This window comes from Ambystoma mexicanum, chromosome 1p (assembly GCF_040938575.1).
Source record: "Ambystoma mexicanum isolate Mex_15411 chromosome 1p, UKY_AmexF1_1, whole genome shotgun sequence".
In the NCBI taxonomy this organism is placed as follows: Eukaryota; Metazoa; Chordata; class Amphibia; order Caudata; family Ambystomatidae; genus Ambystoma; species Ambystoma mexicanum.
Genome location: NC_090921.1, coordinates 728,937,878 through 728,953,209, shown reverse-complemented (window position 1 = coordinate 728,953,209; position 15,332 = coordinate 728,937,878). Strand labels below are relative to the sequence as shown.

The following is a 15,332-nucleotide window of genomic DNA, read 5'->3' as shown; positions in this document are numbered from 1 at the left end:
TGTTGGGTTGCGATAGAGCGTGAGTCCATTTTGATTAAGCGCGAGTTGTTTTTAACACATGAACTATTTTACGTGAATTACGTTTCGTTTCTCCGCGTGTGTTCGGTAGTGATAGAGCGCGAGTCCATTTTAACTAGCGCGTGTTATTTTTATCGCGTTTATGTATTTTTTCACACGTGCGTGTTTGGTTAAGAATCACGTTTGTATTTTAAACGCGAGGACAATTCTTCACGTCTTCTGATTTCACGTGTTTAACGCACACGCGTATCAAGAAAGAAACTATACGTTTTATGTGTAAATAAGGAAACAATTCACACTCAGAAGGAAAGCAGCATTCCAGAAAGTTAAAGAGTATCTATTTAATGTAATTTATGCAAATGGAATTCAATACTTCAGAGAAAGACTGCATTTTATAAAAGCATTAAAAACTACATAGAGTGAAAAGAACTTTAAAGCAAGAAGAATATCTAAGTCTGTAAGGTGTTTGCAAGGGCCATCACTTTAGGATTCTAAAGAGACTTGAGTGGCTTGAACTATATGCACTAAACAAGATATTATTTACAAGATATTCCACACAGATTATTAGCCTCTAAGTCTTTACTGAGGTTTAAGAGGTAAAGAGTTTAGAGTTTGTTTAGAATAATTTTGGAAAAGAAGTTTATATTATCATATAAGTAACCAGGTGTATTTGTTTACCACAGATACCAGAGCCTACCAGAAGGTTGCAGGGCTGCAGTGTCTCCGTTGTTATTTTCTCCAAATTCCCCTTTCCCTTTCTTGGGGTTTTCAGCTCAGCTTATACTTAAGGGTTGAGAGGTGAACTCCTGCTGAGGGTCTGTGGGGCCAGCATCAGCTCCTGTGGAATTCAGTCAAGCCGGACCGTGACAATTCCACATTCACAGAAAAGTGTCACACAGTCATAAAAGTCGTGGCAAACACTCATGAATCACAGCATACTTCAGTTAGTATCTAGGTGCAAATATTTAGTTCTGTCTAAAGCGCACTGTGCACTAATATTGGTCACAAGTGGACAAAGTGTATCAATAATGTCATAGGCTATCCCTCTGTTAGGCAGAATCCACTGCAGTTCCCTTGGGGAGCACTACAGCAGATTAAGACTACAGGTATATGCAATAAATTCCCTTTGGTATCAGTCTGTACCACAAAGATTTAGTTGGTAGCTGTGGCTGAGCAGTCAGACTTATCTCAAGAGGAAGATGAGCAGTATTCAGGGTTTACACATTAGGACTACAGTACTATGGTACAAGGAAACACTGACCAAAGCTTTGTATTAAAAAGAATACATATATTTATTTTATACGCTTATAGTTCAACACATAGATCACAATTATAAAAACAAGTTAAAACAGTCAAGAAAAGTATACACAACTCCCTATTTAAATTATAGACAAGTTTCGGCAAGAGCGGCACAGGTCAACCAAGCAAAAATGGCACTCTAGTAATTTCTCAAAGGGGAGCGAAAGGACAAGTTATACAGAGTTAACCTCTTAAACACACGAGCAACCCTTCCCAAGCGGATTGTGAACAAGTTAGGCAAGGTAGCACTTTAGCAATTGTCATATATAGGTAAAAACCGAGCAAAATGGCACTTCAGCAATACTTAAGAAGGAAGGAAGAGTGGTTATAAGAGTTTTTGGTGCACCAACACAGTAGAGGGTGAAAAGCAATCTAGTGAAGGCAGTTGTAACAAATTTAGCCAAAGTCAATAGGCCTGTGCCAGAGTTAGTGGTACAAGGCAATGTGCCCAGGATCAAACTGTTCTAGTAGCTGCAGTCAAGTCTTTGGTTTAATGATTCAAAAGGAGGTGCAGCAGGTAAAAGATAATGTAAGTCGATAGGGGCGGCCAACCCAGGAGGTAGGTAAAGGATTTCAAACACCTTTAGCAGTACCCCGTGAAACGGGAGGCCTGGCGGAACAATGTACCTGAAAAAGTTGACGCAGCTCCTGCGGTGGTGGTGGTTCCTGGCAGTTCCTGCAGTTTGTGTTGTCCAGCAGAAGAAGAGAGGCCCTTGTCATTGAGGAAGGTTCGAGTTACTTCACTGCCCAGGGAAGAAACCAGCCGCAGTGATGCCAAAATGGATTAAAAGGTAGGCTCCTTTAAATCGCAGTCGTGGTGGACGGGTGCCTGGCTATCCGGTCTCCGAGTGCAGGGCACTGGCAATTCGACCAAGGCAGGTCCTGGAAGGCGATTGGCAAACTGGTTGGCCCCACCAGCTGAAGGGAAGAAGGCTCTTGCAGATGAAGATCTTCTCTCGTCATGTGGAAAGAAGTGGTGAGACGCTGCAGCAGGGCTTCACCGGTGGTTCAGTCATTGCAGATGTCTTTGGCTTCTCTCCTCTTTGGCTTCTTAGTTCCAGTGGCAATATCTTGCTCTTCCAGTCCACAGGACCCTGCTTTTATGCAGAAAGACCCCCATTCATACAGCCTAGCTGTCACTCGCACAGTATAGTGGTCATCCTGGTGGGAGACCCTCCAGCCTATCAGGGCAGAGTGCGACTTGGGTTGCTTAGGCAACCCTGTCCAGGGTGCTTACTCCCCCTCCCACACAATGGGTCTACCCCAGATTCAGTGGCACCGACAGGAGGGCTTCTTGGCAGAAGCCCGCCAAAAGAACGAACAAAGGATCCCAGACCTGGTTTAGTATCTCAGAGAAAGACACGAGAAAGAAATATTATAAAAGTTCTGGCAACAAAAAAAACAACCAGATTAAAGTTAATAAAAATATAAACCGGCGGTTCGTTAGAGGCTGTCAGTAAAAGTGGTAGCCTCGAACAATGGGAAAATCCCATAGGAAAATATTTGCGGTCGAATAATTCCAGTAGTAACCACTACCACCAGCCAGAAACTTTTGAGAGAGGGACTGTACGGTACCATCTCGCAAATGAACATAAGGGAAACATTATTAACCCTTTCCAGTACTTCCATAGTAAGATGGTTTGTACTGGTTCAGTTCATAACTATTGACTAGTAAAGTCAATGTGGACTTTACATGCCCTGGGAGACAGTAGTCAGTCCCAGGGTTTGAAGTCTATGTTTGGGGGTCACTATGACACCCCTCTGGTGTTACTGCACTGAGGGTGCTGTGTAGCACACATGTATAAAGATGGTTCCAATGAGGGTGAGAAATCCCCCATAGACATTAAACACAAGAAATAGCCTAGAACACACATCAGCAATCTGTCTAAGAGTGGAAAAAAGAGTCTCACTCTTAGCAGGAGAAAAAACAAACCCTTCAAATCCAGCAAAGCTGCTGGGGGACTTTATAGGTAAGGGAAATTAGCCATAGAACGAGAATTCTCCCTAACACCCTCTATGAGTTTTGGGAACATTTTCTGGCAAATGGTGCATTTTAGAACACTCTAAAGCAATAATATTAATGAAAGCTGGATAGGATTTAAGTATAATTGTATAGGGAGCAATCTATGCAGCACATTAAGAGTATATTTGACCCAAAGCTCCAATCACAATTTCCTGCCGTTTAAAAGGGGGCATGAGCTTGATAGCCAAATGTGTGCAACTGGTACACATCAAAGTCGGCTCCCCACCCGAGACCTATAGATAGTGCTAGCACCCACCAGTACATCTCACAGAACACAATGGGCAGTGAGTGCCAGATTCTCGGTAGACCCAAATAATCATAGATCAGAACACAGTCTCTGGGATTTGGCTACACCCCAACAGCCCCAATACTAACACATAACAGCACCCAGCTCATCACTCCACACAATAAAAGAGATTCAACTGGCAGCCCAACATTTCCCCCATGCCATTGGTGCATGTAATAGCTCCACCAAGCACGAAACTCTGTCACATAGTAGCTTCATTGCCAAAACCGGGCATCACCATAACGGAAATGTGCTAATCAGCCGACACAGTTGGAGTCATTATAAGTTTGCCGGTATCCCATCGATAATTCTGGTCGGGATACCGGCAAACGGACCTGCCGTTACCGGCTCCTGATATCCCGGAATTTCTGGGAAATTACAGGTGCCGCCAATGGTAGGTAAATCTCCACTCCATGGTGTTCATAGGACTCCATGGGGAGATTGCCGGTATTACTGACACCGGTAACACCAGTGCCGGTAATACCAGATTTTTTGCCGGTGGGGGCCTGATTTACCTCCAGCTCTTGCCTGGAGGCGAATCAGTCAACCCCCACCCGCAAACCTGTAGTTTGGCGGTGCGGGTAAAGTGGCGCTAACGGAATTACCAACATTTTGTACCACCACTTTTCCCACACCGCCCAACTTATAATGAGGCCCAATGTCTTTCAGCAACCATTGACAGTGTTTACAATGCACAAGTAAACAAACTTGGGCATTGTTTAATTGGGCCGAAGCACTAATTTGGGCAGTGCTGCCCTCATACACATATTTTGCCCAGTGTCAGCAATGGCAAGGCACTTAATTACCTGCTATACGGTGCAGTAGCAATTACTGTATTTGCAGTTTTTAGCTTTTAAAGTGTGCAGTAAGCAAAGGGCTAGTTTTAAATGCAGACACAACTAGTTAGACAGTCGGGGATATACAAAAACACAGCCACACCGACAGTCTCACACTACACTACACTACACTGCATATTTAGAGGTAATCACAGACAGACAGGCAACTCGCACCAGCCCCTGTCCCCATCACTATGCACATGCTTTTGGCGGGTGTCACCCGACGAGGAATCGGTTCACTCCCTCCCCAAGTCCTTTACTCATCTATACTCTTCAATGAGCTCTCACCAGCAAACAACAAAATTGTCTCTTTTCACGTGGGGACTCAAAAGGTTGAGAGGTATGAATATGTCTTTGGTGGATAATTGCTCTGAAGGGTGGGAAATGCAAAACTCAGGGTGATTAACACCATTCCGCCTCAGACATAAGGTGAGTCAAAAAAAGTAGGTATAGCCTATGCAAAATAGTCTTCAAGGTAATCTACATACCACCCAAACCCCTCGTGCACTCCTAGATGACCCATTTCTCCCTTAAATAAAGGTTCAAGCATAAACTGCATTTATGTACATTTTTACTAGGAACTACCGATCAAAAGCTTGGATTACACTAGAAAATACTGCCTCGTGGTGTGGAAAATGTCCTGTGTACACCCCATTATAATTTCCCCTCTCAATTACAGCGATAACGACATTATAGTTCATCTCCAATGACACTTTGCATAGGGAAATGCCAGACAGTTTGCTCAGTACCTTTCGACCTGATCCATTAACGAGCATCTAATTTGGCAAACAGATTATCTTGCCACATCTGAACATTCATATCAAATTTGGTGAAGTTGCATGGAAGTTTAAATGTAGAAAAAGATTGTTTTCCTTTCCCCCGAAATAAATCATCCATTCAGGACACATATTTCGAAATTGTCCACTTACTTCTTTGGCACACTCCTAGCTTTGCTCTATATCGGTCACTGGTACACGCCACATCCCAACCTTCCTCGTCCAATGTGCAATTTTATAATTAGCACTCTATCATCCCATCAGCTTTAGGATATTGATATTTGGGGCAAGATTCTGCTATACAATAGGGTCATATTTCAAAACAAGTGCGGTCGAAGAAGGGGGATTATTTAAAAATATCACTTTCAGGTAATAATGAGATGACTTGCATTGCGCTTCATGCAGATCTGCATCTAAGCGTTGCGATAAGTGGTGCCTTAGAACTCTTTCATTTATTTCCCTGATCAATAATCCGACTGGGGTATTGAGGCCAAAATTATTGTAATCCTTAAACATGACAAAGATCTAACGCTCACGAAAAATGACAGGCCCATTAGCTAAGTGAATGTAGGTTGCAAAATATATGAAAAATCCTTGCATCTAGATTAGAACAAATTCTCCCGCGCTTAGTTAAATCCACACAATCTAGGTTTGTTGAAGAAAGAATGTGATCAGCCAACACCAGAATTCCCTCCAACATTGTCCAGTAATTCATTAGAAAAATTATTGGTAATGATTCTCTGTGGCAAAAGGGCTTTTGATTGTCCAGAATGGCCATATCTTTTTGCTGCCCTCAAGTTGCAAGACTTTTCCGACAATTTTACCAGCATGATCAAAGTTACATACTCTGCCCCAAAACCATCTCTTTTCGTTAATGGTGTGTTATCATCCGCTTTTAAGCTTTTCCAGGGAACGCACTACGGTTGCCCATTATCAGCAATTCTCTTCATTCTTGCTCTCAAACCTATTAGATTCCATACGAGGTGAACAAGACATCAAGGGAATTAACTGTGGGAAGCCAGAATGTATACTGGTGGTATGTGCCGATGATATTATTATTTTCATTTCGGACCCTATTGTGTCCATCACGAAAATGATATCCCAGCTTAACAAATTCTCACTCTTGTCACGGTGCAAGCTTAACAAGGATAAAACCAAATCCTTGCTTTTGCTCCCATAGCAAAAGAATTTGACATCCCAGTGGCAGGCATGTTCTGGAACAAATACGTGATTTACTATCTGGGAAAACAATACCATAGCTTCCTTAAAACCACTTGTGATAATATCCAAGCATTCATAGTTAACAATATATTTGAGAAACTAGTTTCCTGGTTGCCCTTGCGGTTATCATGGTGAAAATGACTAGATACAAGTAAAATTATGGTGGCTCCTATAATACTCTTTACATTAGCAATGCTGCTCATTTCTGTGCCTGTCAAGTGCTAAGAAAAATTAAACAAACTTATAATTAATTTCTTATGGTCCAAGAAAACTAGCCTAATCATGTCAGTAAACAAAAACAAGTGGCCCAGATATATGATGTCATCAGTGATGTCATCAATGACATTTGGGATGTCATCTTTGATGTCCTGGGTGTTAGTCTTAGCCGTGCACGGTGGTGGCGCGAGTTATGGTTGCTTTGCTTACCATAACTGGTGAAATTCTGAGGTTTTTCGGTTTTACTTGTAACCATAATGTCCCTTTAACAAAGTTTTTTCAGTGAACATATATTTATATTAAAGAGAATACAACTTGATTTCTGAGCAGACTGAAGCATTGCACCCCACCATATTCATTGCAATGTCCCAGGAAGGAGAACACCCAACTGAGGTGTCGGAGGCGGCTGCAACCATCTGTTGCAATGCGGCTTGACGTTTGTGGGTCCTTTCCTCTGTCTCTCATTTTGGCTCCTCGCAGCGTTGGTAGCTGTGACTGCGACAGTGTTCGCTGTTGGCTGGGGGCTGCAGGGCGGTGTGCGGCGTCCCTGGTGCCCGGGTTTGATGGTGGCCTGTGGCGTGGTGCAGTACGGTTTGACGGCTGGGTTTGGCGACGTGCCAGCACTGGTTCCGGCATGGAGGAGTGCTCGATGTTCGGGGGCCCTGATTGCAACTTTGGCCTGCTACCCCGGTGAGTCAGCGCTGGTATTAGTGCACTAGGGTTGATCTTTAAGATAAGTGTTGCCCTAACCCAGGCTATTATTAACCAGCGTTTTCTTTCTCCTAACTCGTGAACACTGGTACGTAACCTGCCAGCAAGAAGACAATGTGATGTTAAAATAAACCCTACGCTGGAACAAGCACTATTCTTGCCTGAGTAATTTCTGCAGAAGGCATTACAGTGGTCATGTCGCCTATTCTCAATAGAGACCGCTTATCCTATTTCCTTGCCCTTAGCACTCGCAGGAGGCAGAGGCTGCAAGGCGGGCACACAGATGCGCTCCCTGACACTGATGAGATCTATGGTGCGGCTACTCCTCGTAAGTGTATAAATAAGGAATCGGACTGTCGGATATCTAATTTGGACCTCATAGCGACTGTTATCCCGGAACCCAAACCGGGAGGGGATAATGTTACTACAAGTGCTCTTTCCTCATTCACCTCTCTTCCAGGAGGGAAAGAGAAGTATGCCAATCAAGAAATACTGTCATCTCCAACTACACAATTGTGTATAGGGCCTAATAACATTTCGGTGGAACATATTACCCATGCCCAGTGGACTCATATAAAGGCCAGTATATCTAAAGAGCTAAATTTGTGTAATAGCTTTTCCGACTTCTGCACCTGAGTTGATCTGTTGGATGGCTGTGTTACTAATCTTCGTCTTCCCAAAGTGGATACTGCGTCTCAGACAGATGTACAACCTGTCTCAGCCGCACATCATCGGCTTGTAAAAACTGACAATTCTTGCAAACAGATGTACAGTTGGAGAGGGTGGACCAATCCTCACAAACTATACAGACTGTGTGCGACCCTCTAGCATTTGAAGGCATTGTAACTCCAACGAATGCAAAATTCCCTTCAGCTAATGACATTAGCGGGTGAATACAGGAGCCTAGCTCTACACTCTTTGTCCCTGATTGCAAACCTCTACCAAACCCTGCAAATCAACCCCAAGAGGTGCATGCCGAGCCAATGCAAAGCCTCACTGCAGGGTATGTGGCTGAAAAGGTTCCTGATGACAGCTGGCACTATCGATAAGGAATCGGTGGGAGCAAAGAATCCATTACAAACCAGCATTCTTCACCTATGCACCAAGTCTGTGGATCCTCCTATCTATCAGCATTAGACTCGCTCCCACTCTAGCACTGTTCCATATCCCCTCGTACCAAATGTTACCTATTCACTCCTCCCTTAAATGCCATGCTGGCAATACCTTCCATGTTCTAAGGACTTTTCCCCATATAACCATCTATTGTTTGTCCGTAATCCCTACCGATGAACAGCACGTGGTTGCTTCCAACAGTTCGTGCTCAGTAAATACCCAATATAGAATTCAAATTAAATGAATGAGCTTGGGTATGAAGAGCATGAATGCTCCTGAGTTACTGGCAGATCTAAAAGTATTGTGTTATTTTATGAGCTTTGGAACTCCTTATTGAACTGTGTATTTGGCAATACAGAAAGGTGTGCTGGAAAAGGCACTGTTTGGAGCCATTCTTTAAATAATTTCTTGCTGGGAGAACCTCCTTAAACGACCCCTGAAAGGTTTAGGGTCATTTACTACACTCACTTGTATGGTGCACTAGGGGGCTGTGTAAGACAGAATTCCCCAAGTAGTGCAGGCTTTTAGTGTCCCTGGAACATTTGCGCTTTATCTGATTGCCCTGATTGCACAAGAGCAGTCCTGAAACCGGGATAGGGATTTTTAGAATATTTCGTGACGTGAGAATCCTGATATTTTGAGAAATCTGAGATTTAGAGAAATAACACCCTACTTCATTGCTTTCCACAGGTTTTTCACTGCCCCTCCTGACTGACCCAAGTGTAGTAAACAGCACTGAAATTGTTTGCACACTTCGTGATGTGAGAACCTTAAAATCCCCCTAAGGAATCCTGACGGGTCAAGGTGTAAAACCTACACTCAGTAACTCAGTTCTCCACTGTTCTCCCGTGCCTGCTATGAGGCCAGTCTTTGTTGGTACCAGTGTTTTTGGAATTAATAGAGTTGTTGAGCAGGCTGTGACGACTATCTTTGGACCTATATGAGGGAAACCCTAATACATCTATTAGAGGGGGACCTTTCTTGCCAGCAGAAAGCCTCTTGTCTGCCAGACTGCTCCACGGAACATTGTGAGTCCAAAGAGATCTGGAAGGCTTGTCTGGGTCAGACCACGTCTGCTTCCAGAGTCATTGCTCTGCCAGCTGCTCCAATGCCAATTATTGCACTGAACTGTTAGGGAGAATTCTCAATAATGGCTAATTTCCCTTACCTACTGAGTCCCTCAGCAGCTTTGCTGGATTTCTAGGATTTATTTTTTTCACCTGGTAAGAGTGTGAGCCCTTTTTCCCACTCTTACATGTGTTTTGCTGTGTGTATTTAAAATGTGCTTGTGTTCATAGACTGTGGAGCCTCATCTACTCCATAGGCATCATCTTTTTATTGTGTGTTACACAGCACCTTCAATGCAGTGACACAAGGTTGTCTTTTAGACTTCCCAATTCAGACTCCATTTTCTGGGACTGACTACTGTCTCCCAGAACATGTAAAGTTGCCATTAACTTTATTTAGTCTTTTAAAATCCACAGGCCCAGTACACCCTATCTTACATAGAGTACTGGAAAGGGTTAATACTTATCCCTTTTTTGTCTATTTCTCTTGAAGCATTGTTTCGCTCCCTTTTCATCAAGACTTGGATGGTGGCAGTGGTAACTACCCTACTTTTCCTACCACGGTTATCTTAAATAACCTTGGTATTGTTTTAGGCTATCTTGGTAGCCTCAAACTTAAACCCGCTAGACCATATACGTTTTTATACGGTTCCGGCTGGGTTTATTCACCATTTCTTTTTGAAAATGTCTTTTTCATGTTTTACTCCGTGCGCCAAACCAGGTTTGGTTCCTTTGTTCACAGTCTTTTCGCGGGCTTCTCCGCAGAATCCCTCCTTAGGCGCCTGAAAGTCTGGGTAGGCAGGATGCGAGGGAGGGGTTTTAGGACCCCTGCCATGGGTTCCCTTGGTAACCCAAGTCGCACTCCTGTGTGATTGCCTAGGTGACTGTCCCGGCGGGACAGCCACCCTGCTGTGTGATTGACAGCCAGACTGTGTGAATGGGGGAAAACTGCATAAAAAGCAGGTCTCTGTGATTGGAAAGGCAGAGTCACCACTGGAACGAAAGAACCAAAAAGGAGCTGACAGAAGAGGACACCTACAACGACTGAACTGCCCGGTGAAGCCCCGCTGCAGGTCCGAATCTTCAAGGTCCAACGACAGAGAAGATCTACCAGGAATCTTCTTCCCCTGAGCTGGTGGGACCAACCAGTTTGCCCAAACTGCAAGCCAGGACCCCCTCCTCTGGTCGAATTTGCTGTACAGAACTACAGTGAACTGGATAGCCAGGAGGGTCGGGCCCTGCTTGGGTTTTAAGGAGCGCACCTTTTATTTGTTGCTTTGCTCTGCTGCTGGTTTCTTCCCTGGGCAGTGCAGGACCCGCCAGTCTTCCTACTTCTTGTCAGTCTGACAGTCGCTTCAGGAACCGTGAGCCTGCAGGAACTGCCAGGAACGTCCACCTCAGCTACAGCTTCTTCTCCATTTAAAAGTACTGTGCAAATCCGGTTGTTCATTTCGTCCAGCCGCGGTGAAGGTGTGTGAAACCTTTTGCCAATCTGAGGGCTTGTCCTTCTCTACTCTTTAAACTAACTTTTATGCCGACCAACTGCGTTTGGAACTCTTGGCAAAGACTTAACTGCGAACTACACTGAAGTGTGTGATCTTGAGCAAAAGACTTTTGTCCTATTGACTTTGGCCCTAAGCCTTTTTGATTTGATTCCATCACTGTAGTTCCTCTTTCTAGATTGCCCTGCTTACTTACCTGTTGGTGCTGCTCAATTTTTACCTAACTTTGTCTTTCCCTCCCTTTTTAAATCACTGGAGTGCCATTTTGCTCATACTTCATTTTGAGTTTAACTTGTCCGTAATCTATTGGGAGTGGTGTGGTGTATTAAGAGTGTGATTTTTCAACTGCTTTACTTTAGTGAAATGTTTTACAACTGTTGCGTAAATAAATGTATATTCTTTTACTCAGAAACCTTGGTCTGTGTTTGTTTGAATCATAGTAATTGTTGTCCTTTGTGTAACTATTGATACTGCTCACTTGCTCTTGAGATAAGTCTGGCTGCTCAGCCATCGCTACCACTTTTCTGTGTAGTACAGGCTTGTACCAAAGGTGAATTTGTACTGTCACTTGTAGTCTTAATTGTGTGTGGTGTTCCCAAAGGGTACTGCATATAATTCTGCCTAACATGAACTATCAGCCGAGAAGAGGAAGCAAGGGTGGGCACCTTCTAAGAGAGGTTAGCCTGCTTGGTGGAGGGATCCATCTGCCTGCCCTCTGCACCCAGGTCCCATCCTGCTCTGGAGAGAAAGTGAAAGGTGCATACACGTCATCGTCCCACTAGGGAAGACTTGCAGTGCCAAGGTGATGTCCACCGCGAACATTCATAGATCCAGATAAATCGATACTCTGTTCAGTCAGTCTTGGTGCACAAGAGAGGCAAGGAGGAAAGAAAGAACCACAATGTTCCACTGCTCACCTTGTGAGTTCACACAGATGTTTGTACATTTCTGCCCCCAAAATGCTACTAAATCTTTTTTCACACAGCATAATCATGGTCGGACTAGGGCATGACATCCGGTCAGGCACGAATGAAAAAGTGGCCCTCAGCAGCACATTGCAGTGTCTTACTATCCAGAACAGACTGTTTGAGTACTATCCAAGGGTGGTTTGGGGGGAGTTCATAAAACGTGTTGCAAAGAATGCATTTGAAAACATATTTGCTCAGCAACATTGGTTAAAACTAAAGTAGAAACTTATGAAACTGGTCCATCTAGAATCATGGGTTGGCACTGTAGGCTTTGCACTGTTGCCCTAGAGGCCAGTCCAGGCCTGAGCATAGTACTTCCTGACTGATATCTACATAAGATAATATTTTTACGGAGTGCCTTTTTACTAGATATGATTAAAGATATGTATAATTTAACAACCGATTGGCGATTGCTTTATTTATCCTGTGAGCTGTTTTGCTCTGTTGTGCTGTAACCTCCTTCCACCCCACGCCGCCCACATACTTTAAGCCTAGAACTGTGCGCACCACGGCGCATAGGCGAATAAGGGTACTAAGAGGCCGCAGCTTTTTCGTGATAAGTCTTTTGTGGCCTGGGCCAGTTAAGGGAGGCTGTATGGGGTTCTGTCCTTCTGTCCTTCTGTACTGGTGACCTCAACTTACTACAACGGGCCTAAACTCCTTTTTAAAACCGTTTCCAGGATTACGTTTGGTTCTCAGCCCAATTCATAAACACATCTACAACGACTTCAACCTGAATGTTTCAGACACTGAACACGGATTGCCAGGTCTCCCATGCATCCTTTATTTTTGTGTTTTTTTTTTATTCTTTTTTTTTTACCTTGTCCCATGCATCCTTAAACATAGTAGTCTTTGGTTGCATTGTCGGTCTTGCTGCTGTTATCAGGTTACTGGTGCTACGATTAAGGCTGGTCTGATCGACAGCACAAACATCAGACAGCTGAAAACAAGTTAGTCTGCCTGGCACCTATGGGGTTATTAGAAGGCTGCAGTCCACAGGGGTTGCATATTTTGTTTTCCCCATGTCTTCCCAGCAAACTGCCATCACAATTAGCATAACATTGGCATCTATTTTGGCACTCTCAGCAAAGAGGCCCGGTGTTCAATCATCATGGAGCTTGACCTCACCTACTTTCGCACCTGAGCATGTGTGATGAGCACGTGTGGACAGCGTGAAAAGTTGCTACTGGCAGTCTCTCTGAGAGACAGCTCTGTGTTGCAGTGTGAAAAGCTGCTACTGGCAGTCTCTCTGAGAGACAGCTCTGTGTGTTGCAATGTGAAAAGCTGCTACTGGCAGTCTCTTTGAGAGACAGCTCTGTGTTGCAGTGTGAAAGCTGCTACTGGCAGTCTCTCTGAGAGACAGCTCTGTGTTGCAGTGTGAAAAGCTGCTACTGGCAGTCTCTCTGAGAGACAGCTCTGTGTGTTGCAATGTGAAAATCTGCTACTGGCAGTCTCTTTGAGAGACAGCTCTATGTCGCAGTGTGAAAACCTGCCACTGGCAGTCTCTTTGAGAGGCAGCTCTGTGTTGCAATGTGAACAGCTAGGATTCTTGGGCAGTGTGTGAGGCTGCCGCTATGTACTTGTGGTGGCAAGAGTGAAATGTTTGCCTTGGTGGTACGTTTTAGAACGTGGCAAAGTAAGAAGCTGGCACGAATGGGCGATGGTAGAGTCTGGCAGTGATTGGCAGCATGAGAATCCGGTACTCAATCTCAGCACCCGACCAGAACAACACATATACATTCAATTTACCAAAGCCATTTTGAGGCAATTCTGTATGGAAGTAACAGGGGTGGTGGAGATTGCTTCCCCAAACTCTGCACAAGTGTGTTTGTCTAATTTTCAGCTTTACTGCAGCTCAGGGTCCATTGCAACAACTTCAGTAATTGTGCACAAGCTTCAGCCCCCAAGATTACTTGTGTGAGGGAATGTGGTACTGTTGCTGGTTGTGTAAGCGTGCACGTCCTGTGAGTAGCTAGTGCCGCCTGCTGCGCCTTTGCTGAACCCTCAGTACACAGAAAGCCAAAACCGCCAGTGCAAGAGCATCCTCCTTAAATGGCACCCTCAAACCCCTGCCCTTCCAGTCCACTGCACCCTTGGCATACAGAAACCTGGGTATGCAGCATCCTTGGACAATCAGCAACCTCACAGTAGGACAGGCTCACCCTCACCACGCACCATGAATGTATTTCGTATTTGTATTTGTTTTATTTATAGCGCGCGGCCTTGCCCTGGGGCATCTGGGCGCGTGGTTACAAGAAGGTGGTTACAGGCAGGCAGAGTGAGTTACAGCAGGGACGAAGTCTTAGTCATGCTAATATGTACACCTCCCCAGTTCACAACAATATCATTACAGAGCAAGTTTAGTCCATCACCCAGTGGGAACTGCTGTGGCCAAACACACACGTTTGCCTATGCTTGATATGATGTGATATGGCATTCGTAATGCGCCTATACACAAGTGTTTCAAGGCGCGATGAGGCAAGGGAGGGGGAACAGAGGGAGGACAGAGACAATGATCTTACTAGGCAGGAAATGTGTTAAAGTACTCGTATTAATATTGTTATCATCGTTATTGTTTAATTGTTTTTTGTTATTTCTGCTATTGGTACATTTGTCTTCGGCTAGAGAGAGAAGCAGAGGATTATCTTCCTGTACAATGAAATGCTGCGCAAGAGGACCTTTTACATCAACATTCAGAAGGCAAAGATATGGAAACGGGCACGCAGAGAAAAGCTCACGGTGAGTTGCACTCCCTTTATTTAGCTGTAAATGGAGTTTCTCATCCACTTTGGACTGCCTTCTCAAGCAACACCACTCAGAAAATACCCGGCCACAGTGCCCTGGGGGCTGCTACCGGCCTAAGGCCATCCAAGGGGTGGACCTCACCCGGGCCATCACCTTTTATACTTTTCCTTACAGTATTTGTTGGACGTCGGCCTCATGTTCGTGTTTAGCGTTGGATGTGACTCATTCACATTGAGAGCGTTCAAGCAATACAAACTCTAATCTGTAGAGATGTTCATCGAGGTCTAGGAAAGGGCCCAGTCAATTGGGCCTCATTATGAGTCTTGTGGGATACCACAAGTCCAACCAAATACCACCAAATGGTATTACCATTACTGCCACTTGGTCTGGCGGTAATACCAACAGATCACAAGTGGCGATAGGCGGTGTTAGTCCCCATTTTTTTGAGTCCATTCGACACAATGGGGGATTTTGGCAGAATGACTGCGGCAGTAATTTCACCGAGATTGGGAGGAAAGATGGCGGATTTACCTCCAGCTCATAGTTGGAGT

At 44.5% G+C, this 15,332-nt stretch overlaps 1 protein-coding gene across 1 annotated transcript in view; it reads left to right on the top strand.

Annotated features, from left to right (window-relative positions):
* The window catches only part of LOC138507837 (E3 ubiquitin-protein ligase DCST1-like), a 484,214-nt gene that overhangs the window by 381,079 nt on the left and 87,803 nt on the right, over positions 1–15,332 (top strand). The window contains exon 14 of the mRNA XM_069625446.1: positions 14,662–14,775. Within this exon, the coding sequence (XP_069481547.1) occupies positions 14,662–14,775 (114 nt within the window). The remainder of the gene's footprint in view (positions 1–14,661; positions 14,776–15,332) is intronic.